Source organism: Schistocerca gregaria, chromosome X (assembly GCF_023897955.1).
Source record: "Schistocerca gregaria isolate iqSchGreg1 chromosome X, iqSchGreg1.2, whole genome shotgun sequence".
NCBI lineage: Eukaryota > Metazoa > Arthropoda > Insecta > Orthoptera > Acrididae > Schistocerca > Schistocerca gregaria.
This window is the reverse complement of record NC_064931.1, coordinates 48,658,387-48,683,287: the sequence shown is the minus strand read 5'-3', so window position 1 is coordinate 48,683,287 and position 24,901 is coordinate 48,658,387. Positions and strand designations below refer to the sequence as shown.

Genomic DNA, 24,901 nt, shown 5'->3' with positions numbered 1-24,901 from the left:
CGCAGGGAATCAGTTATCCTCTGCCGGCTCCGCATTGGTCATACGTGGTTAACGCATGTTCACCTACTCCGTCGCGAGGACGCACCACAGTGTCGCTGTGACTCTCAAATGACAGTAGTCCACCCCTTGCTGGACTGCCCACTTTCAGCCACTCTGCGGCAGACTTTTAACTTTCCCAGCACCCTGCCTTCGGTGTTGGGCGATAGTGCCCCCATAGCAGCTTTAGTTTTCTTAAAGGATAAATTCTGACTGGAGCGTTGATCAAACCTTAAACTATTCCAGTGGATTAATTTATTGTAAAAAAAAATGGCTTCTGCTTTCTATCCCTGTGATAAGCATAGTAGACAGACATCGTTTTATCATGAAAAATGTTCGTAATGGCATACGTACGGAGTATCAGAAATTGTATACAAACGCTTTTATAATAACGTTCGCATCAAAGTTGTGTTACTTAGTACGTTTATAAAAATCATAAACACAGGAAGTGTTGTGGTCAAAGAACTTGACCTCAGGAATAGTATCCCTCTCACTTCCGTAACGTACCGAATTCGTGAAAGACAGTCTTGCATCGCATCAAATCTTTCATTCAGTGATTTGTGACGGAGATGAGATACAATTTCAGTAGTCTCTATTCGAAACGGTGCGCTGTTCGTGTACGAAGCAGGCACAGCAAAGCAGACTACCAATACTGGCTTCTGATTGACCTGATTTCTGTCAGCATAGTCGAATTTTCGGTTAGATGGGGCACAGGTTTTTATGATGTCTGTTTGTTGAACGTTTAGCGAAAAAGTTTTCATTTTACTTCGGAATTCACATTTCTGTAATTTGTCGTGATTATTGACTTTTACCTATTTATGTGTGGAAAGTATCACTTGTTACTGTATATAATTTCTTTCACCACTAGAATGCCCCAAAAGAAGAAAACCCATGAATGTTACTTACTTAATATTTCTCTGCTATTTGTCGTTTTGTGCACGCCTGTACCAAACTGAACAATGTGTAATAAGGCTATAACCTGCGGATCTGAATCTTAAGGAAGAACTCCTTGGAACTGCAGCCACTGAGACATGAAAATAAATTTGTCGTGTACGTGATGTGTTAATCTAACACTTGTATTGGTAGTTTTAGTAATTCACATGTTACTTCATCCTGCCACCTCTACGGAATGTGTAAAAATTTTCAGGTAGTGGAAAACTATTTTATCGGTTATTGAAATCCATCATACTAAAATAAGTTGCTAAGTTTCGTAGTTTGTACTTCCAGAAAAAGCCACGTTTTATGAAGCTTATGGCTTGGAAGGGTACCCATGAGAGCGCACTGCACAACAGACTGCTGGTCGGTATATGTTGAAGATACGGATCACATTCTGTCGACGTGGGATCCGGTGAATAACCTGTATCCTAATATGAAGTCGCAGAACGTCAGGTAAACTGCATTCGGCTACAATGTGTATTGTTTTTCTGAAGTTTTGCACAGCTCTCAGATGGTTCAAATGGCTCTGAGCACTATGGGACTAAACATCTGAGGTCATCAGTCCCATAGACTTAGAACTGCTTAAACCTAACTAACCTAAGGACATCACACACATCCATGGATTCGATGCGGACTGAAGCGCCAGAACCGCTCGGCCACCGCGGCCGGCCCTCGTACCGTGCATTGGTGGTCGCAATCTTATTAGTAACAGCTTCTGACGAGGTAAAACGATATAGGTTGTGATGTGAAACATTGATCCTAGCTTACAAAATACACTTTTTCGTAATAATACTATTTTAAATTTTTCATCGAGTGAGTGGATTCCATTCTCGAAGTGAGGATCTCAAGTGGATGCCATAACCACTTCATTGAAGTCGACATATTTTCCAGTCACCCATACTTTAGATGCAAAAATAGGTGGAAATAAGAGGGAGGTTTGTCGAACGGGATAAGGTTTAAGTTTTAAAAATTTGTACTTCAAATCCCTGTTTTCTCATTGACGAAGTACCTTTATGAGCATGTGCAATATGATTACGTTTTTCTCGTGTATTTCTTTTATCAAATTGGTTCAGAATACATACACAGAACTCACATCCTTTGGAAGACCGTGAATAATAAACTGTCTGGCACTCAGTTGTACTCTGCAAGTTTGAAGTACAACTACATTTGGATTCAGTCAGTCATTTTTCAGCAGTTGAATTGCTTTCTATCCCAAACAAATAATTTTGTGATGCCACGGTATGGACGAGACATGCCTCCTTAAAGTGGCGTACACGCTTGCTCCCCTCGTGTTAACGCTTTCTCCATCCACACACGCTGAAATGACAAAAGTCGTGGGATACCCCCTAGTGCAGTAACTCGACGTGGCATGGACTCAACAAGTAGTTGGAAGTGTCCAGCAGAAATACTGAGCCATGCTGCCTCTATAGCCGTCCGTAATTGTGAAAATGTTGCCGGTGCAGGAGTTTGTGCGCGAACTGACCCCTCTATTATGTCCCGCAAATTTCGATGGGATTTATGTCGGGTGATCTCGGTGGCCAAATCATTCGCCCGAATTGTCTAGATTGTTCTGACATGGCCCAGTGTCATCCATAAAAATTTCATCGTTGTTTGAGAACATGAAATCCACGAGTGGTTGCAAATGGTCTCCACGTAGCCGAAAGTAACCACTTCCAGTTAATGATCGGTTCAGTTGGAGCAGAGGATCCAGTCCATTCCGTGTAAACACAGCCCACACGATTATGGAGTCACCACCAACTTGCACAGGTCTCATCTGGCCAGGCCACGGTTTTCCAGTTATCTAAGGTTTAACCGATACTGTCACTTACCCAGAAGAGCCGCTTCAGGCGCTGTCCTGTTCGCAGAGTTACTCGCGTCGGTCGTCTGCTGCCACAGCCCATTAAAGCCACAGTTCGCCACATTTTCCTATTTAATACGTTCGTCGTACGTCCCACATTAATTTCTGCGGTTATTTCGCTCAGTGTTTCTTGTATGTTAGCACTGAAACCCTTACGCAAAAGCTGCTACTCTCAGTCGTTAAGTGAGGGCCGTCGGCCCCTGCGTTGTCCGTGCTGAGAGGTAATGCCTGAAATTTGGTATTCTCGGCACGCTTTTGACCCTGTGGATCTCGGAATAATGAATTCCCTAACGCCGCGCGGCGTGTCCACGCGGTTTGAGGCGCCATGTCACGGATTGTGCGGCCCCTTCCACTGGAGGTTTAAGTCCTGTCTTGGGCATGGGTGTGTGTGTTGTTTTTAGCATAAGTTGTTAGTGTGTAAGTCTAGGGACAGCTGACCTCAGCTATTTGGTCCCTTAGGAATTCACACATTTGAACGTTTGAATTCCCCAATGATTTCCGAAATGTAATGTCTCGTGCGTGTAGCTCTATTATGTGTTCAAATTGTTTTAATTACCATCGTGCGTCCATAAGTACATCGTTAACGTTTTCACGAATGACCTGAGTACAAATGACAGCTGCGCCAATGTACTGTACCTTGTGTACGTGATACTGCCGCCATCTGTATATGTGCCCCTCTCTGTGATGACTTATGTCATGTCAGTTTACGTACTCAAGAAGACACCATTCGATAGTTGACAGAAGGTAGCCTGTACTCCTGGTAGCATTACTTTTCCTGTACATCATCATCGTGTATTCACGCTCCAGGCTGGGGGACCCTTGCCTTCGGGCTACTTATGCGAGATGTACTTTGATGGCTGAAGTGTTCTGCATCTTGTCGCACCTGCCACATCTCTAAAGTTCCTAAATAATATTTTCCGGAAAGCACGCCTTCTTCCCGCCTTTTGAGTTCAGGGAGCATTTCCTTAATATTCACGTGTTTCGAATCTACCGGTAACAAATATAGCATTACGTCCTTGAAAACTGCTTGGCGGTATTCCTGTAACTGGACTTGGTGGGGATCACACACACTCGACCAGTATTCAAGAATGGGTTGCAGAAGTGTTTTGTATGTGGTATCCTTTACAGAGGACCTGCACTTTCCTAAAATTTTCCCAATAAACTAAATCAAAGTAATCTTTTTTTTTCATCTTACAGTCATTCAAAGACGACACTTTCCCGTACACAACACCGTCATCACCAAACGGTCGTACCGAGCGAGATGGCGTAGTGGTTAGCACACTGGTCTCGCATTCGGGAGGACGACGGTTCAATCCCGCGTCCGGCCATCCTGATTTAGGTTTTTCGTGATTTCCCTAAATCGCTCCAGGCAAATGCCGGGATGGTTCCTGTGACAGGGCACTGCCGACTTCCTTCCCCGTCGTTCCTTAATCCGATGAGACCGATGACCTCGCTGTCTGGTCTCCTTCCCCAACCAACCAACCAACCAACCAACCAACCAACCAACCAACTAAACGGTCGCAGATTTCCGCTTACCCTGTCTGGAAGACCTTTTTTTTTTTTTTTTTATGGAGAACAAGAGCGGTCGTGTTGCACCTCTCTGGGACACTCTGGCAAAATCTTCGCCTTTAACGAACACTCTCCGTCTGGAACAACGTACTGCTAACGTAGCAAAATTACACTGAGTTAACAGTAGTCATTATATCACTATATCTACGTATACATATGGCGGTAGTATCGCGTGCACGGGGTATAAATGGGCAGTGCGTTGGCAGAACCGTTATCTGCACTCAGTTGATTCACATGAAAGTGTTTCCGATGTGATAATGACGGGAAGGACTTCGAATGCGGAATGATTGTTGCAGCTAGACGCGTGGGACATTGTTTCGGAAGTCGTTAGGTAATTCAGTATTCCGAGTTTCACAGTGTGAAGAGTGTGCTGAGAATACAACATATCACGCATTACTTCTCACCACGGACAACGCAGTGGCCAACGGCCTTCACTTAACGATCGAGAGCAGCAACGTTTGTGTAGAGTTTTCAGTACTAACAGACAAGCAACACTGCGTGAAATAACCGCATAAATAAATTTGAGACGTACGAGGAACGTTTCCGTTACGACAGTGCGGTGAAATTTGGCGTTATTGGGCTATGACAGTAAACTACCGACTAGAGTGCCTTTGCTAACAGTGAGACATCGCCTGCAACGGCTCTCCTGGGCTCGTGACCGTATCGGTCGGACTCTAGACGACCGGAAAACCGTGGCCTGGACAGATGAGGCTCGATTTCAGTTGGTATGAAATGAGGGTAGGTTCGAGTGGGGCGCAGACCCACGTTGTCAACAACGCACTGTGAAAGCTGACGGTGGCTCCTTTTATGGTCTCGATCCGGGTGCTTTGGTCCAACTTAACCGATCATTGACTGGCTACTCGTAGACCATTTCCAGACACTTGTTTCCCAAACAACGATGGAGTTTTATGGATGACAATGCGCCATGTCACCGGCCTACAACTGTTCGGGATCCGTTTGAAGAACATTCTGGACAATTCGAGCTAATGATTTGACAACCAAAATCGCGTGACAAGTATCCCATCTAACATTTATGGAACAGTATGGAGAGATCAGTTTGTGCACAAAACCCTTCTCGGTCAACACATTCGCAATTACGAACGGCTGTAGTGGCAGCATGCTTCAGTATTTGTGCACGGGACTTCCGACGACTCGTCGAGTCCGTGCTGCGTTCAGTTGCTGCAGTACGCCGGGCGAAAGGCGGTTCGATACGATATTAGGAGGTACCCCACGACTTTTGTCAACTTGGTGTATGTTTGGTATCACCACTATCTTACGGGAAGCTTTTCACCTCGCGTCGTAGCAGTTGCTCGCTCTCCGCGACGAGTTCCATTGCTGTACCAGATGACAAATTGCACAGTTGTCGCTTAATGATGAGTGTTGGTAGTAGGCGGCAAGCGATTTGGTTGAGTGAGTGTGGGTAGAGGAAAGGAGCGGAAACAGTAAGCGTGTGGTGGGTGTGTTTCAGGCGGCTTAGAGCGCTACCAGGAGGCACCGGGGCCGGGCGCGGCGGCTCGCGTTCTGCCCCACCTCATCTCCGGTAAGGCTCTGCATGGTCTACACTAACAGCGCTTCTACTAAAACTCACTGTGTGCCGTGCAGTGCGGCTCTTCTCTGCCAGCAGCACGTGGCTGTCTGTCGTAAGTGTGTGTGTGTGTTTCTTGCTTGAGTTCGAGTGAGCGCACTCGATGGTCGCTAATCACTTGCTGCTCGGACCTTTCGTGTGGGTTTGACATAAAACAGGAGCCAAGTAGCCTTATTTGAGTAGTCTGTGGACTGTTACGGGACGAACGTCGTTGTCGTGCATCCGCATTGTTTTTACGCCGGTGACGCCTCGTTCTCTGCTGACGTCTGCCAAGTGAGATGACGCAATGGTTTAAGCCATAGTATGAGCAGGGTTCAGATCGTGGCTGGACATTCCCATGCTTGTTTTGTCGCGGTTTGTCCGTATAGATAACTGAGAGAGGTGGCGCAGCAGTTAAGACACTGGACTCGCATTCCGGAGGGCCGTAGTTGAAATTCCCGCTCAGCCTACTAGATACACCGCCCTTCCACAACCTTTGCTCCTCCTCCGTCGCTAATGATCTCGTCGTCGAAGGGGCATTCGGATTTAATCTGCCTCCTTCTCAAACAAATTGAGACAAATTTTGGGATGGTGAATACTGATCCTCCCAACGTTCTCATTCTGAGCTAGTCCTCAGTGTTTAATTATCTCAACTCGCTCTGTGCGAGCGGCTTATGGTAGTTTACACTTTTGGCTGATAACCTGTTGCAGTCTCACAGTTACAATGATTTCCTCTTAGTCCATAAGTGTACATCCTCAATAAGAGCATTACCTTTTTAAATCATTTTTATCATGGTACTATATGATCAAGAAATAGCTTCCACAACATGTTTGTATTAGAAGACCTAGATTCTCATTCTTTTTACGAAATAATTCGATGTCATCTTCATCGTATTCATTTGGAAACTAGTTTTTTTACACTGTGCCAGGATTATTCATTGGGAGAAGCCACGCTCTATTTCCTTCGCCAGTCGTGACCTGCCAGGGGTTTGTGGTACACATCTGGTTTCATCTACACGCATTGAACGTTAACTGTAATCTTCCTTCCTAATTAATTAATTTTGTACGGATAGGTTTATGTCTAGTACATTTTCGGACGCATAAACACATCCTCTCAGTATTTTCTATGCCTTACCTTCTGTGATCCAGAACGAACTGAGGAGCTACTCCTGAATTCACCTAAATATGTGGGAAGAAACGCCGAAAAAATCTATACTAATAATTAATCAGTAAAACCGTCGAGTCTCTGTTTTAACACGCTAATCTTCAAAATTACTAGTTAAATTTTCGTGAGGTTTTCACTGAGTACGTGAGCGTAGCTTGGGGCAATATGTAGGCTTTATTTCATCAAAATAGGATCGCAGGGAAACAAGAGAGATTGTAATTTAAAGTTTTATCTAAAATCGTCTGCTCAGCTTAGTAGTTTGAATGTTCAATCATAACAGCGTAACACACCAAAGAGCAAATAGATGGCGTCTTTAGTTTCTTAGTACACCAGAGAACCATTAGATCGTACTGTTAGTTCTTTTAACTCAGTGACAGATGTGTTCTCGGAAGTTTGTCAGTGACACAATTAAGCGTCACAATCTTACCATTACGAATACAAACTAACATTGAATTTACTTGGGTAGGATATATGGATTTATTGATTTCGCTTTCTTTGTTAAAAAATTAACGCCTTTGCATTGCATCTTTCGACAGGTTTTATTTGTATTGTTTGCTAGGACAAACGAATTTATTAAGTTTGCTTTGTTGTTTGGATGCTCACTCTTTACATTTTCATCTCGATTTTTTAATGATTAAAAATGACGAGAAAACCGTCGAGTCTTTTTGAATACATTAGAATGGCTAAAAGACTGAGGACTATGCAGTCTAAGGAATCCAATAAAGATCCTGAGTTGAGACTTGCACTGGCTCGAGAAACTGAGGCTTTATCTCACTTTTTGGAAACCGCTTCTGAAAACAGGGCACATCGTAACTCTGATAGAGAGCGTCATGCATTATCTCGCTCCTCAGAAGTCGTCACTCACTGAGGCTTAAAGTTACTGCCCTCAGCGCCAGGTTTCTCAGCTAGTCCTACTTAAATCATTCATTGCTTGCTTGGCAGATTAACGTAGAGAGAGTGGCAGACCTCTGCAGTTTCCCAGTTTGAGAAGGAGGGTTCTTTGCATGTCCAAGTATTATAATAGATGGAGTAATGTGCTGTTCTGAAAGTATTTGTATGGAAGTGAAATATGGACGATAAATAGTTTGGACAAGAAGAGAATAGAAGCTGTCGAAATGTGGTGCTACAGAAGAATGCTGAAGATAAGAGGGGTAGATCACATAACTAATGAGGAAGTATTGAATAGGATTGGGGAGAAGTTTGTGGCACAACTTGACCAGATGAAGGGATCGGTTGGTAGGACATGTTCTGAGGCATCAAGGGATCACCAATTTAGTATTGGAGGGCAGCGTGGAGGGTAAAAATCGTAGAGGGAGGCCAAGATATGAATACACTAAGCAGATTCAGAAGGATGTAGGTTGCAGTAGGTACTGGGAGATGAAGCAGCTTGCACAGGATAGAGTAGCATGGAGAGCTGCATCAAACCAATCTCAGGACTGAAGACAACAACAACAATGTGCTGTTTGTTCAGTTTGAAAGTAAGTGAAAAGATCGCACTGTCATCATCTAACGCATTCATCGTTGACCCAGCTTTCGTCCATTATGCACATGTATGGTGCCTGCAGTTTTCTAGGTCTTAAACCCGGCGAGCTATTATTGAAGATTTACGGCTAGATGAGGTTGCAGCTGCATCGTAAAAAAATCATGACAAGAACAGTGAAGTACCGAGCAACATGCTTAGCCCTTGTTGATGGCTGTCAGCACACAGTGTTCTAACTACTATGAAGGTATGTCCCATGTCGTCATCGGTTCTTCTGGCGTTATTCTTTACCAGTAATATTTTGTAAGAGTAACCAGAAGATCAAGAAAAAAGGTCGGTTTGGTTTTAATTTTAGGATAAACCCAGATTTTCAAGATACAATTTCTTTAATTTAGCTGACTGTATGACGACGCAGAAACAACACACAATGTATTGAGAAGTTTTCAGAAATCAATATGAAAATTAGTCGAAGTTTGTTGATGGGTCCTTGTTGAGTAGGGATGTCTGTTACAGTTTTAGTACATGTTTTACGTAGACAGCTTTCCAGCCTAGGTGGCCTTCCAGCCTAGGTGGCATACTATCGGTATAATAGACAAAAGTGTTGGGTAGATGTGATTGTGGGTCTGTTTGATTTGGCGCTAGATGGCCCTTGGGAAGCATACCACGAATGTGTATCATGCCAGAATGAGATTTCCACTGTGCAGCGTAGTGTGAGCTGATATGAAATTTCCTGGCAGATTAAAACTGTGTGCCTGATCGAGACCCGAACTCGGGACCGTTGCGTTTCGCGGGCAAGTGCTGTACCAACTGAGCTACCCAAGCACGACTCACGCCCCGTCCTCACAGCTTTACTTCTGCCAGTACCTCTTCTCCTACCTTCCAAACTTAACAGAAGTTCTCCTGCGAACCTTTCAGAACTAGCACTCCTGAAAGAGAGGATATTGCGGAGACATGGCTTAGCCACAGCCTCTGCCTTCCGTTGGATGGTCTTCTTTATGCCAATTGTGTTTGAATCTAGTTTGCGATTTTCGACACTCGTTTTATTCCCTTCCAGCATTCTACCACTTTTCATTCTTAACTTTATTATTCCCTTGTTGAGTCTGACTTGCTGCTCCTAAAGGAGCAAAAGTGTGGCTTGTGCAGGGAAGATCGTTCACTGTGGTGTAAGTTCCACTTTTTGTACCATTCTTTCTTTGTACCCTTTCCTTTTCGCAAGGGTACTACACCCAAAACCCTGCATGATAACTGTTCCAGTGTGGTGGGGGTAATGTCAAGTGCCTGCATGGTGGCAGACCCTGACCATGCAGGGATTTCACTGTTGGTGCCTTAGAGGGGAACTACCCATGCAAGCCAAGCAGTACTTGTCCATCATGGTTGAGTCACAGGGACTCGGGGCAATGGTTCATTAGTCAGGTAACTTCTCCTGTGGCGTCCTTGGGAAGAGACCCTATTCAGAGTGCGTAGTACCATCGTGGAAGATTCACAAGGCTCCAGCAGTCTGTTCAGATGGAAAAGATTATTATAATGCATAAAGGTACACCTCACCGCGTTTCCTTTCCTTCCCTGACTGTGCCGTGGGGAGAGGGATACTCCAGATGGCTGTGTGGCACCTCACCTTCAGCTGATCGGGATACTTTCATTACAACTAAAACATTATTTTCTGTCGAAAATATTGAAGCAAACTTGGGGAACTTCAGTCACTTGGAAAAATGCGAATCCAATTTAGCGCCGGAATTAATTTTTTTAAGCCGGCCGGTGTGGCCGTGCGGTCTAGGCGCTTCAGTGTGGCACCGCGTGACCGCTCCGGTCGCAGGTTCGAATCCTGCCTCGGGCATGGATGTGTGTGATGTCTTTAGGTTAGTTAGGTTTAAGTAGTTCTAAGTTCTAGGGGACTGATGACCACATATTTTAAGTCCCATAGTGCTCAGAGCCATTTGAACCATTTTTTTTAATTTTTTAAAATGCGTTATTATGTCTGTAAAAGTCATAAATTACACAACAGAGTTGTTTTGACGAAAGTCATTACCGCCATTAGCGAGATATTTGATGTTGCCATATGGCAACTCTAGGCGCTTTCACTACCTAAGTTTATATGGATTAAAACTTCAACTAAAATAAGTAGGTTATTGAAATTTATTATTACATATACAAGTTTTGTGCAAATTTATTATTCAGTCTTCATCGCACAATTGATACTTTATAACACAACACGATTAATAATCAAAAATCAGACCGTAAACTTAGCATTATTTTACACGAAATGTAATAAAGCAGTCAATACACAATCCCACATTACACTTTGAACACTTTGTTCTCACAATAGATTCACAGTCCTTATGTGCACACCTTTTCTTCTTCTTTCCTTCTGTGTGCTGGACGATGTGGTCAGTCTTATCAAACCTAGTTGAATCTGATATGCGGCTGTCGGAACATGCCCTTGATGCAGATGGTCTCCCGGCTCCTTTTGGTAAAGCTTGGTGTCTTTACAATTACACTGTTGCTACTTCTCTCTTGATATCAAGCTGAGAAATAGTTTGGTTTCTTGCTTCATTATACAAAATCCAACTGTTTTGTATGGCGACATCTAACATCCATGTAAAGAGAGACCAGTACCATTTCTTGCTTCTTACTGCAATGCGATAGCATGCTAGATTCTGATCCATCTGATCAGTACCTCCCATATATGTATTATATTTGGCTATCATTATATTTCGCTTTTTTTAGTTGCGAGAATCTCTTGACTTGGCCAACTTCTTGTGCACCACATGAAGAAGAGATCATAGTGACAACTGAGTTGTCCAGCCACCGCACACTTTTTCTCTCTTCGGATCTGGGGACTCAACAAACCCATCACCTTCAATAGCGTCATTATAAAGAATCTCCAGCGTCTCAGCAAGCGAGAAACTTCTTCTAAAACAAAAAAGAGAAAATTCGTCCTTCTACTGAGTACAAGAGCCTAGCGTTACCATATGGCAACACCGACGTTCAAACAGCCTAAATGAACGTAATTTATTTCACAGCAAACAGTGACCTCCAAAGAACATGTTTTAGGATTTAAATCACAACCGTACTAAAAAAACAAATTATATATCTACGTTACTGTGTAAAACCTACTTACTCGAACTTAAACTCCATTTTTCTTCGTCATTCAGGAAACGACGACTTCCAACACTGCTGAAGCCGCAGAATTTAAATGTGTTGTTAAAACTGTTCTATTCTAGTGATCTTTACAGTCTTGCGGAACGGAATCCACCGCTGCCAACACACTCGCTTCATTGATGTCAGGGAATCAACGACTTTAAAAAAGTGTTACAAATGTTGCCATATGGTAACGCAATACGCTAATGGGTTTAAAACTTACTCCGCTGCCTCCTATGAATGCCTGCCTCCTATGTATGTTGACTATCAGTTAAGCCAACATCACGATCTCCCCCCCCCCCCCCCCCCCCGCCCACCTCTACCTTCTCCAAACCAGATCTCCCACCAGCCATCTCTCACATCATGGTTTCCATGATACCTTCTTTGGGAACCACTTCCCACACCTGGCCAGAGAATTGTTCTCCTTTTCCGGCGTCTTCCTGTGACAGGGCTGTCTCTTGGGATCCCTCTTCCCAGCAATCCCCGTACTGGAGACCTGACACCAAGCTGGCTGAAGCAGCCACATCCTGTTGATCCCAGGGCTGTCCACTATTCATCTGTCCCCACGCTCGTTGCAGATAGTTCCTTGATTGAGCTTTGCCCACCAAAGGATATGAACAGGAAGAGGAAGAAGAAGAAGAGGAGAATCAGAACAAGGCTCCCCCGATGCCCCTGAAGGTGCTAGATCCCCCCACACAGTCGAATTCTGAACTGATGTTAGTGGATATGGTTCCATCCTCATTGGTGACGGACATTGATTCTACAGTGTGACAGGTTCACCTGCCCCTTCACGCCTAACCTGGTCGCCAATTGCGTGATCATCTAATAGTATTATAATGGTTACTGCTTTCACCTGCCAGAACTGCAACACTTTATTTCATCTTCTTCTGTGGTTTGCATTGCTCTCCAAGAATAACACTTCACTTATGACCATTCTCCAACACTCCATGCTCTATCGAAACCATGGTGGTCTGGAGAGGGCGTCTGTAGGGGTCTCTACTTTGATTCATACAGTTGTCAGTGAATGGATTCCTTGAATAAAAATCTCTTGGTGTATATGCCGCGTCAATTCAGATGAAACTCGCAAGTTTTCGACCACTACCTCCATGGTTGTCGTCAGGGCTAAAACTGACTGTCGTGAACTAGTGAGGCTCCCACTTTTATGTGCAAAGGACTGCTTCTGATTGGCTGGAATACGTCATGGCAACAGAGATATGGTGCGTAGTGAAGTGATGCCCTCTACTTCCATAGACGTAGTTTCTATCCCGCGTTGCTTGCAGCGCCATCCCTTGAATCAGGAGGTAAAGTGCGGGAAGTTTTCCTCTGCGATTTTTCTTTATCCAGTGCACTCTTCCAGGTGTTGCTAAGTGCATAGCCGTCTAATTTCGACTGCTTCCCTGATTACAGAGTCCTAGTAATTCGATGCGTGGGCTATTATTACTCCAGTTTCTTCAAATAAAATCTTATTCTTGTTAAGCAGGCTATGCTCAACCACCGCTGATTTTTCCAAATACCTTTATTTCAGGTGGCACTGGTGCTCGATGCAACGGTCGGCAACGGTTCTTACAGCCTGGGCCACGTAATTCTTGCCGCGTTCGCAAAGAATACTATAAATTCCCGGCACCCTTAAGCCGAGACTATCTTTGACTGGTCTCAACATTTCCTTAATTTTCCTAGGTGGTCGGAAAACTGGTTTTATTCCGTGCCTCTTTAGGACTCTGCCTATCTTGCTTGTTGTAGCACCGCAAATTGGAAGCCGCGCTATGTGTTGGTCCTCTTCTTGTTTATGGGCGGCATCGTGTCTTACTTTCTTCGACAATACTGATTTAATTTCACTGGCGGAATAACCATTCCTTTTGAAAACAGTCGTCAAATGGTTAATCTCCGGACCGAGGTGGTCCTTGTCGGAAATAGTCCTGGCTCTGTGTACTAAAGTATTCAGCATAGCTCTCTTCTAAGACGGATGATGGAAGCTGTGGCTATGCAGATATAAGTCTGTATGGAACGCCGTTCACTGTCGAGAACGTTTACGGCAAAGCTGACAGCTGTTAGTAAATATCTATTTCATTAAACGGGCCTCCCTTGATCATGTTTTAATATGTACTGTCTTAATGAGCAGTGTTCAGGCTATTGACTGGTGCTACTCTTGCCACGTTTTGGTCTCTTCTATTCGTGACCTTATTCACCTTCTTCGTGCTGCCTGCCGAGTTGCCTTTGTCTGGGTCCCGTTTCCTTTGCGAATCCCAGGTACGGATTTGCGAGTGCACATCAGATCTCTACTCGCTCGGGAGTGGAACGGCATCTAGTTGGCTGCTACCCCATCTAATATACTCTGCACAATGAAGAAGACTACTGCAGCTTGGCGCTCTTCCTGCAGCTTCTCCCAGAAAGAATCGCTAGTCCTATGGTGTGTCTGCATCGGTCATACCAGGATGACCCATAGTTTTATTCTGCCCCCCCCCCCCCCCCCCTGCGGGCCCGGGTGTTAGAATAGGCCCGAAGTATTCCTGCCTGTCGTAAGAGGCGACTAAAAGGAGTCTCTCACCTTTCTGCGTTTATGTGATGGTCCCCTGTAAGGTTTTACCTCCATTTTTCAAAATCTTCCCGAGAGCGATCCAGTTGGGCAAGGGCGCCTTACATGGCACTGCAGTCTTGCTCATCCTCCATCTCATTGAGCGACGACACCTTTCTGAGTGCATTTTCCTCCACCCACTATGCAGTGTCATTTTCTGCGCCGACGAGGGTCATGAAATTCTTTGCACCACATATCCAGCACGGTAGCCAGTCAGTTGCGGTGGGGCCGCCATGTACCCTGTTGGTCGTAGAACCCTAACCAAACAGGGATCGTTCTGCTGATGCCTGCGCTGTTAACTCCCAATGTATGCCATGTAGTAGATGCACATCTCCCTGGGGCATCGGGACTTCTGGCAATGGCTATCCTGCCAGGTGGCCCTTGCTGAGGCTGGGTGGCGCCTGAGGGGATGGCACATGGTTGGAGTGGGTTGCATCAGTACGGATGACACGCCATGAAGTGTAGTAAGTCATCTCTTCCTGGTCGTCCGCCGCCAGCAGTCTCTAAGGGGGCAAAGTCTAACTTCAGTGCAAGGAAATATGACCTCAAATAATCAAGCTAAGGACGGCAGTGAAGCTAATTTGCCCCAGTACCTCTTGTGTACTAGAGTTGATGGTGAAGCCTCAGATTTTTGTGGAGCATTTGGAGGACAAGTTTGGGGAGGTGGAGGGCTTGTCCAAAATGCACTCTGGGTCAGTCTTGATAAAACCAGCATCCTCTGCCCAGTCACGGGTATTACTTGCTTGTGACAAGTTGGGGGATGTATCTGTTATCATCACGGCCCATAGCAATTTTAATATTGTCCAGGGTATTATATTCCACAGCGACCTTCTTTTGCAGCCTGACGACGAGCTGCGCGCAAATTTAGAGTGGCGAGGTGTTCATTTCGTCTAGCGCGTCCATCGGAGTCACAGGGATAGTCTGGTTGCCACCGGTGCCGTGATCTTGGCCTTCGAGGGTGACACATTGCCCAAGAAGGTCAAGGTGATGGTCTACTGCTGTAACGTCAAGCCATATATCCCTCCCCTGATGCAGTGCTTTAAGTGCTGGGAGTTTAGCCATATGTCTTCCCGCTGTACCTCCAGTGTCTCTTGTCAAGATTGTGGATGTCCATCACATCCCAATTCTCCATGTGCTCCGCCTCCCGTCTGTGTCAACTGCGAAGAACATCATTCACCGAGCTCGCCAGACTGCAGGATTTCACAGAAAGAGAGGAAAATCATGGAATATTAGATGCTGAATCGACTGACCTACACTGAGGCTAAGATATAATTTGAGCGCCTACATCCTGTGGCTATGACCTCCTTTTACGCCGCCATTACAAGAACAGTTGTCGCCCCATCAGTTCCTCGCATTCCTGTCGCCTCTCAGAACCAGAAGACTACACCGGCCCCTTCATCGTGGGGGGCACTTCCCTCCCAGTTGCTCCTGCACCACCTACTTCAGGAGCAACACCACACAACCATCGGGGATATCATTTCCCACTTCTGAGCTGGAGAAACGTAAGTCTTCTTCGGCTCCTTTCGCTAGGAATGGGTCCCTTGGGTCACTCCTTTCCCAGGTATCTGCTAATGGGAAAGATGACACCCACCAGTGCCTGAAAAGCTTAAAAGCAGCTGGTCCTAGGGCTTCACGTTCATCCTCAGTGCCAAAGACTGAATCAGTGATGTCCTCCCAGCCAGGGAAACTCAAGGCGCAGGGAGGGAAATCCAAAAAGAAGGTCCCCAAGACCGAGGGAATTGCGGTGGCACCCCCACCCCCAGTACCTACTAGCTGCGGATGAGGTAGAGATTCTGGCATCCACTGAGGACCTAGGTCTCGCCAGACCCTCAGACACAATGGATATAGACTGCTCAGGCATAAAGACGGTGGCAGCAGGTGACCCTGAGGTGTAAACTGCCTCGTTGAATGTTCCATACCTTCCCAGTCTCATGATGATATCATTATCTAGTGGAATTGCGGCGGTTTTTTCCACCGCCTGGCTAAGATACGGCAACTGTTAAGGTTTACACCTGCTTTCTACATTGCCTTGCAGGAAACCTGGTTCGCGGCAATGCGGACCCCTGCTCTCCATGGCTATAAGGGATACTACAGGAATGGTAGCGACTATAATCGAGTGTCAGGTGAAGTTTGCGTTTATGTCCTTAACACAGTCTGTAGTGAAACTGTGCCCCTCCGAACCCCTCTTGAAGCTATGGCTGTCAGAATAAGGACGACGTTGGAAATAACTGTCTGTAATGTATATTTTCCTCCAGATGGTATTAGCTGTACTGATTGATCAACTCCCTAAACCTGTCTTACTTTTGGGAGATTTTAATGCCCATAACCCCTTGTGGGGTGGTACCATGCTTACTGGCCGAGGCAGAGATGTCGAAACCTTACTGACACAATTCGACCTCTGCCTCTTAATTACTGGGGCTGCCACACATTCCATTGCGGCTCATGGCAGCTACTCGGCCATTGATTTATCAATTTTCAGCCCAGGAATTCTCCCATCTATCCACTGAAGAGCACACAACGACATGTGTGGTAGTGACCACTTCCCCATCTTCCTGTCACTGTTCCAGCGTCAGGTCCACGGTCACCTGCCCAGATGGGCTTTAAACAAGGCGGGCTGGGAAACTTTCACCTCTGCTGTCACTGTTGAATCTGCCCCACGCGGTAACGTCAATGTGATTGTTGAGCAGGTGACTACAACAAGCTCGTAGGCCAGATCGGATCCATAGTCAGATGATTAAATATCTCTCATCTGACTGCAAGCGACATCTCCTCGTCATCCTCAACCGGATCTGGTGCGATGGCGTCTTTCCATCGCAATGTCGGGAGAGCACCATCATTCTGGTCCTCAAACCTGGTAAAAACCCGCTTGATGTGGATAGCTATCGGCCCATCAGCCTCACCAACGGTCTTTGTAAGCTGCTTCAACGTATGTTGTGTCGGCGGTTGGGTTGGGTCCTGGAGTCACGTGGCCTACTGGCTCCATGACAGGCCGGCTTCCGCCAGGGTCGCTCTACCACTAATAATCTTGTGTCCCTCGATTCTACCATCTGAATAGCCTTTTCCAGACGCCAACACCTGGTTGCCATCGTTTTTGTATTTACGAAAAGCGTGTAACACCACCTGGCGACATATTTACAGTATTTACTGGGAGCGAAAGATTGTCAACAACTCATACAGGAGTTTGACTGCAGTGATAAGGTTCAGAAGGACATGAAAGGGAAGCAGTAGTTGAGAAGGTAGTTGACAGTGTAGAGTATCCCCAGTGTTATTGAATCTGTAAATTGAGCAAGCAGTAAAGGAAAAATGTTAGTTTAAAAATGGAATTAAAATATTGGGAAAAGAAATGAAGACTTCGAGGTTTGCCAGTCACGTTGTAATTTTGTCAGAGACGGGAAATGATTTGGAATAGGATTTGAACGGAATGGATGGTATCTTAAAAAGAGAATATGTGATGACCATCAACAAAAGTAAAATAAGGGTAATGGATTGTAGTTGAATTAAATAATTCGATTCTGAGGGAATTAGATTAGGATATGAGACACTAAAAATAGGGAACGAGTTTTTGCTGCTTGGCAGCAATAGAGTGGTTGTAAAATGTATACGGGCAATAGCAAGAAAATTGTACCCCAAAAAAGGTGAATTTCTCAACAAATGTCATAAATTTATTTGTTAGGAAGTCTTTTCTGACGATATTTGTGTGGAATGTAGACTTACACCTAAGTGAAACTTGTACGACAAGATGATTAGACAAGAACAGAACAGAAACTTTTTGAAATGTGGTGCTATAGAAGAATGATTAATATTAAGTGGATAGATCTTATAACTATTGAGGGGGTACTGTATCGCATTGGGGAAAAAGAAATTTACAGCACAAATTGAGTAAAATAAGGAATCGGTTGATAGGACACTTCCTGACGCAAGGAATCGTCAGTTGGTAACGGGGGAAGTGTGGGCAATAAAAGTTTTGGAGGGAGACGTGGTTCAAACCCGCGTCCGGCCATCCAGATTTAGCTTTTCTGTGATTTCCCTAAATCGCTCCAGGCAAATGCCCGGATGATTCCTTTGAAGTGGCTCGGCCGATTTCCTTCCCCATCCGTGACACAGTCTGAGCTTGTGCTCCGTCTCTAAAGACCTCGATGTCGACGGGACGTTAAACCCAATCTTCCTCCCTTGAAATGGATGTACGTTGCAATATGTACGCAGAAATGAAGAGGCTTGCACTGGGTAGACTAAGTCGAGAGCTGCATCAAGCCAATATTCGAACTGAAGATCAGAACAACAGTTCATACAAGGTATTTTAACTTGTTAACTTGCTTAGAGTTATCTGTCTGTGACAGACAGAAAGTAGGTGACCACAATATAATCTTTTCTCTTGCACGAGGAACGGAAGAGGTATGCTATAACTCTCCATTCGCCGACGTGTTCATGGCCTTAAGGCGGTCCATAATCACCACCAGTCTCCAAGGTTCCACGCCTTCATTGTTTTAATACGTGGTTTACTTGAATCACAATTGCACTGATTGTCTTATCCAATGCCCGCAGTCCTATGACATCGTTCCTCGTACTACGTTATGATCTGCCTAGCATCTGTTATTATAATTGTGGTGTATAGACGAATTTTTGGCGATTTAACCCAAATATACTTACCAAAGACTCGTTATTTCGGAAGTAGATGGTCTTTCCGTATCCTTGATGAGCACGAAATGCAAGATTACGGATCCGTCAAGATGGCTTGTTGAATGGAGGACGGTCTCACGAGGGAAAATGGATTGTCAAACGAATCACTTATAATGTGCGGACAGGTCCACGTTTTCAGTTCATTGGGAAATAGGAAATCCTTGACATCAGTTATGTTAGGAGGGCTGTAACTTTCTTCACATAAATGTTACACTGGTAACACCGAATCGAGCGTAATCGATGGATGGCATAATGTTTGACAGTGAACTTAGGACACACTGATGGAAAAAAAATCGCCACACCAAGGAGTTGTGCGACGTAATCGGAAGTTGGAAGGTGTATTTCTACATCTGAAAGATGATGTCTATTCATCAGTAGCTGTAACGGTCGAGAATGTTGGTTAGCTTTGAGATAGGATGTGGTGAGTTGATGTCAGTCAAGAATGCCTTTAAAGTGACAAAGACGCCAGTCATTATCAACACGTCACTGAGTTTGAAAGAAGTTGTGTAATAGAGCTGGATATTCCTTCTGCGATACTGCAGAAAGACGTGACAGGAGTGTACCCACTGTACACGATTGCTAGCAGCAATGCTCATGAGAATCTATGGTCGCAAGAAGTCCGGGCTCCTGACGGCCACGTGGTACTACAGAGAGACCCATCGTAGTCTACAGAGTGTCCATAGGTTTCCTGGGCCTGCTCAATCGGCAGATCTTTTCTTCAGCGCATGGCTCTGGCGCATCGTACTGCATGTGCAGCAGCAGTTAGCATCACGAGCTGCTTAAAATCGGTTACTTCAAGACAAGCTCCGGCCCAGACGTTCTGTGCGTGCGTTCCGTTGATCCCATACTACCCCCATTTGTGGTTTCAGAGATTACAAGCGAGAGCTCATTGGAGGACAGGGTGGAGGTATGTTGTGCCTTCCGGTGAAAGCTGGTTCTGCTTTAGTGCGAATGATGGCCGTGTGTTGATTAGGAGGAGGTCATTTGAGGGCCTGCAACCAACCTGTGTGCGTGCTGTGGGGTGTGATTTCGTATGACAGCAGGAGCACTATCGTGGTTATCCCACGCACACTGACTACAAATCTGTATGTCATTCTAGTGATTGGACCTGTCGTGCAGCCGTTCACGAACTGCGTTCCAGGGGGTGTTTTCCAACAGGATAAAGTTCTCCCACACACCGCCGGTGCAACCCATCACGGTTTACCGAGTGTCGACGTGTTTCGTGGGCCTGCTCGATCACCAGATCTGTCTCTAAACGAGCACATACACTGATGAGCCAAAACATTATGATCATCAGCTTAAAACTTGTTTTTCCGTCTTTGGAACAAAATACATGACTGGTTCTGCGCGTCAGAGATCCCACAGCTTGTTGGTAGATTTGTCGAGATATATGGCATTAGACGTCTTAGCACAGGTCTTGTAATTCACGTAAATAACGGGCCGCTGATTTGCGTACGCTGTCATGGCACCCGATGGCGCCACAGATGGGTCCCGTGGGATTTACATCAGGCGAATTTCTTCGCTGAGACATCAGCCTCAGTTCATTATAATGCTCCTGAAACTACTGTAGCGCGGTTCTGGCTCCGAGACACGGTCAGTTATACTGCTGGAAGATGACGTCGCCGTCGGGGAAGACATCAAGCACAAAGGAATGCTGGTGGTTCGCAGCTGTCAGCGTGTCTTCGATTACGAAAACAGGTCCCATGCGAGCGCAGGAGAATGTGTCCCATAGGGTAATACTGAACCCACCAGCATGCGACCGTGGCGCGCTGCAAGCTTCGAGCCGCCGTTTACCTCGACCATCGACCTAATGTGGCAAAAATATGATTCACCCGAAGAGTTGACACTTTTCTGTTGATCTGCGGTCGAATCCCGATGGTCCTTTGCCCACTTCAATCGTAATTGACGATGTAATTGTTTCAACATGTTAACACATAGGGGTGGTCGGTTGCAAAGATCCATTTTCAGCACTGAGTGGTATGCTCCGAAACACTTGTTTGTGCATCACCATTTGTCTACTTTACAGAGCAAACATGACTCCGAACCTGCCGTTCTGTAAAGAGCCGCGGATGACCAACCATTTAGCGCCTAGTGGTAATTTTACTGTACTCCTACCTCTTTCTGTAGATGACCATGTCAGTAGCACGTGAAGATTCGACAGGCTTCGCCGTTTTCGAGATACTCGTTCACAAGCTCTGCATAATAATAATAATAATAATAATAATAATAATAGTAATAATAAAGTACAACAAATACTGGAACAAAATAATGTGCAATCAGAAGAAGAAAATACAGTAATGGACTCACACATCCCAGAGCAAACAAACAAACAACAACACACATCAATTAAACAATCAGAGGAAAACGAAATCTTAAGACTGCCACCAGAATAAGTACAAATAGAACACGAAGTGACACACATGTTAGATACAGAAGAAAAATTTCAGCTGGCATATATAGAACACAAAGACACAAATACAGACATTAGACCATTCTTGCATAGACCGCCAAATAACCCACAAGTCGAAACAACAATAAAAACTATCAACACAATCATACACAACAAAATAAATGAAAACACAACTATGGAAGAGTTACAACTACTGGTTTATATAGGAGCACTCAGTACACTAAATATACACACTAGGCAGAGATCAGAATCAACCAACACACAGAAGAAACCCACAAAACCAGCATGGCAACACAGGCTACAGATCAGAATAGAAAAACTGAAAAGACATTGGACAGCTAACACAATTTATAAGAAAAGAAATATCAGACAAAGAACGAAAAAGGTTAGGTAAAATCTCATAACAAGAAGCGATAGAGCAATTAAATGAAAAGAAGCAGAAATTACAAGCATTGGCCAAACGACTTAGAAGATATAAAAAAGTGAAAACAGAAGGAAACAAAACCAAACATTCAACACAAACTAAAAGAAATTTTACCAGACAATATAACACACACATTTAAATAGACAATCCACCAAACATAAGACATGGAACACTTATGGAGCAACATATGGTCAAACTCGGTACACCATAACAGGCATGCACGGTGGATAGAAACAGAAACAGACACATACAAGATGATACCACAATTGCCTGAAGTGATAATTTTGCAACATGAAGTCACCAAAGCAATTAATTCTACTCACAATTGGAAATCCCCTGGAAAAGACAAAATAGCAAATTTCTGGCTAAAGAAATTCGCCTCAACACATACACATCTAACTAAATTATTTAACAGTTACATTGCAGACCCATACACATTCCCTGATACACTTACACATGGAATAACTTATATGAAACCTGAAGATCAAGCAGACACAGCAAACCCAGCTAAATACCGCCCCATAACATGCCTACCAACAATAGACAACATATTAACTTCAGTCATTACACAGAAATTAATGACACATACAACACAGAACAAAATTATAAATGAACAAAAAGGCTGTTGCAAAGGAGCACGAGGATGCAAAGAGCAACTGATAATAGATGCAGAGGTAACATATCAAGCTAAAACCAAAGGTCGCTACACTACGCATACATTGATTACCGAAAAGCTTTTGATAGTGTACCCCACTCATGGTTACTACAAATATTGGAAATATACAAAGTAGATCCTAAATTGACACAGTTCCTAAACATAGTAATGACAAATTGGAAAACCACACTTAATATCCAAACAAATTCAAATAATATCACAGCCAATACAGATTAAGCGTGGAATATACCAAGGAGACTCTTTAAGTCCTTTCTGGTTCTGCCTAGCTCTGAACCCACTATCCAACATGCTAAATAATACAAATTATGGATACAATATTACTGGAACATACCCACACAAAATCACACATTTGATATACATGGATGATTTAAAACTACTGGCAGCAACAAATCGACAACTCAACCAATTACTAAAGATAACAGAAGTATTCAGCAATGATATAAATATGGCTTTTGGAACAGACAAATGTAAGAAAAATAGCATAGTCAAGGGAAAACACACTAAACAAGAAGATTACCTATTGGATAACCACAGCGACTGCATAGAAGCGATGGAAAAAACAGATGCCTATAAATATCTAGGATACAGACAAAAAATAGGAATAGATAATACAATTATTAAAGAAGAACTAAAAGAAAAATATAGACAAAGACTAACAAAAATACTGAAAACAGAATTGACAGCAAGAAACAAGACAAAAGCTATAAATACTTATGCTATACCAATATTGACCTACTCATTTGGAGTAGTGAAATGGAATAACACAGACCTAGAAGCACTCAATAAACTTACACGATCACAATTCCACAAATATAGAATACATCACATACATTCAGCAACAGAAAGATTCACATTAAGCAGAAAGGAAGGAGGAAGGGGATTCATCGACATAAAAAATCTACATTATGGACAGGTAGACAATTTAAGAAAATTCTTTCTGGAACGAGCAGAAGCTAGCAAAATACACAAAGCAATCACTCATATAAATACATCGGCTACACCACTGCAATTTCATAACCACTTCTACAACCCTTTAGATCACATAACATCAACAGATACGAAGAAAGTAAATTGGAAAAAGAAAACACTACATGTCAAGCACCCGTACCATCTAACACAGCCACACATAGATCAAGACGAATCCAACACATGGCTAAGAAAAGGCAATACATACAGTGAGACGGAGGGATTCATGATTGCAATACAGGATCAAACAATAAACACCAGATATTACAGCAAGCATATTATTAAAGATCCCAATACCACAACAGATAAATGCAGACTTTGCAAACAACAAATAGAAACAGTAGATCACATCACAAGCGGATGTACAATACTAGCAAATACAGAATACCCCAGAATACATGAGAATGTAGCAAAAATAATACATCAACAGCTTGCCTTACAACATAAACTTATAAAACAACACGTTCCCACATGCAAATATGCACCACCAAATGTACTGGAGAATGATGAATACAAATTATACTGGAACAGAACCATTATAACAGATAAAACACCACCATATAACAAACCTGACATCATACTCACCAATAAAAAGAAGAAATTAACACAACTAATCGAAATATCCATATCCAATACAACAAATATGCAAAAGAAAACAGGAGAAAAAATTGAAAAATACAGCCAACTGGCTGAGGAAGTCAAGGATATGTGGCATCAGGATAAAGTTGACATACCAATTATACTATCAACTACAGGAGTCATACCACACAATATCCACCAGTACATCAATGCAATACAGCTACATCCAAACTTATATATACAACTACAGAAATCCGTAATTATTGATACGTGTTCAATTACCCGAAAGTTCCTAAATGCAATATAACATGTACCGTACAGTTAAAAGGAAGTCACGCTTGATCAAGGTCTGCGTCACTTTCTACTTTTGACCAGACACAACGTCTGAGATAAGAAAGAAATAATAATAATAATAATCTGCCCTTTGTCAAAGTCGCTTACCTCAGTGGATTTCCCCATTTGCAGCCCATTTCTTCGCTTGGATGATCTCCCGTCCATCTCTGCTCTGCTTTCATACCCCCCAGGGGCTCACGGTTCTTCTGTGACCTCGTGCGTGGCTCACATGGGGCCCCTCCCTCCCTATCGTCGCTCCTTCCCCGCTGCCCTCTCCTTCCTCTCGCTGTGTTCTATGTCGATCTGGCCATCCAACCAGTTCCCTGTATTGCTTGCAGTTTTGTTCCTCATACCTGTTGTCCTTCTTCCTTTTTGGCGTTTAGGTCCCTACTTGAGATTCGACCTCCGCCCCTAAATTTTCTGCTTTTAGTGTGAGCCATTTGGGGAAGAACTCCCTTCCTAGCGTCTACGGCGCGGATTTATCTGCCTCCTTCCTTCCTCTCAACCTTTCCCTTGTA

At 44.0% G+C, this 24,901-nt stretch overlaps 1 protein-coding gene across 4 annotated transcripts in view; it reads left to right on the top strand.

Annotated features, from left to right (window-relative positions):
* LOC126297517 (serum response factor homolog) overlaps nt 1-24,901 on the top strand; it is a 256,685-nt gene that overhangs the window by 145,998 nt on the left and 85,786 nt on the right. For 2 of the 4 annotated variants that reach the window (XM_049988407.1, XM_049988405.1), the window contains exon 4: nt 5,868-5,939. The exons of the other annotated variants lie outside the window; for them this stretch is intronic. In XM_049988407.1, the coding sequence (XP_049844364.1) occupies nt 5,868-5,939 (72 nt within the window). The remainder of the gene's footprint in view (nt 1-5,867; nt 5,940-24,901) is intronic. 4 annotated transcript variants of the gene reach the window in all.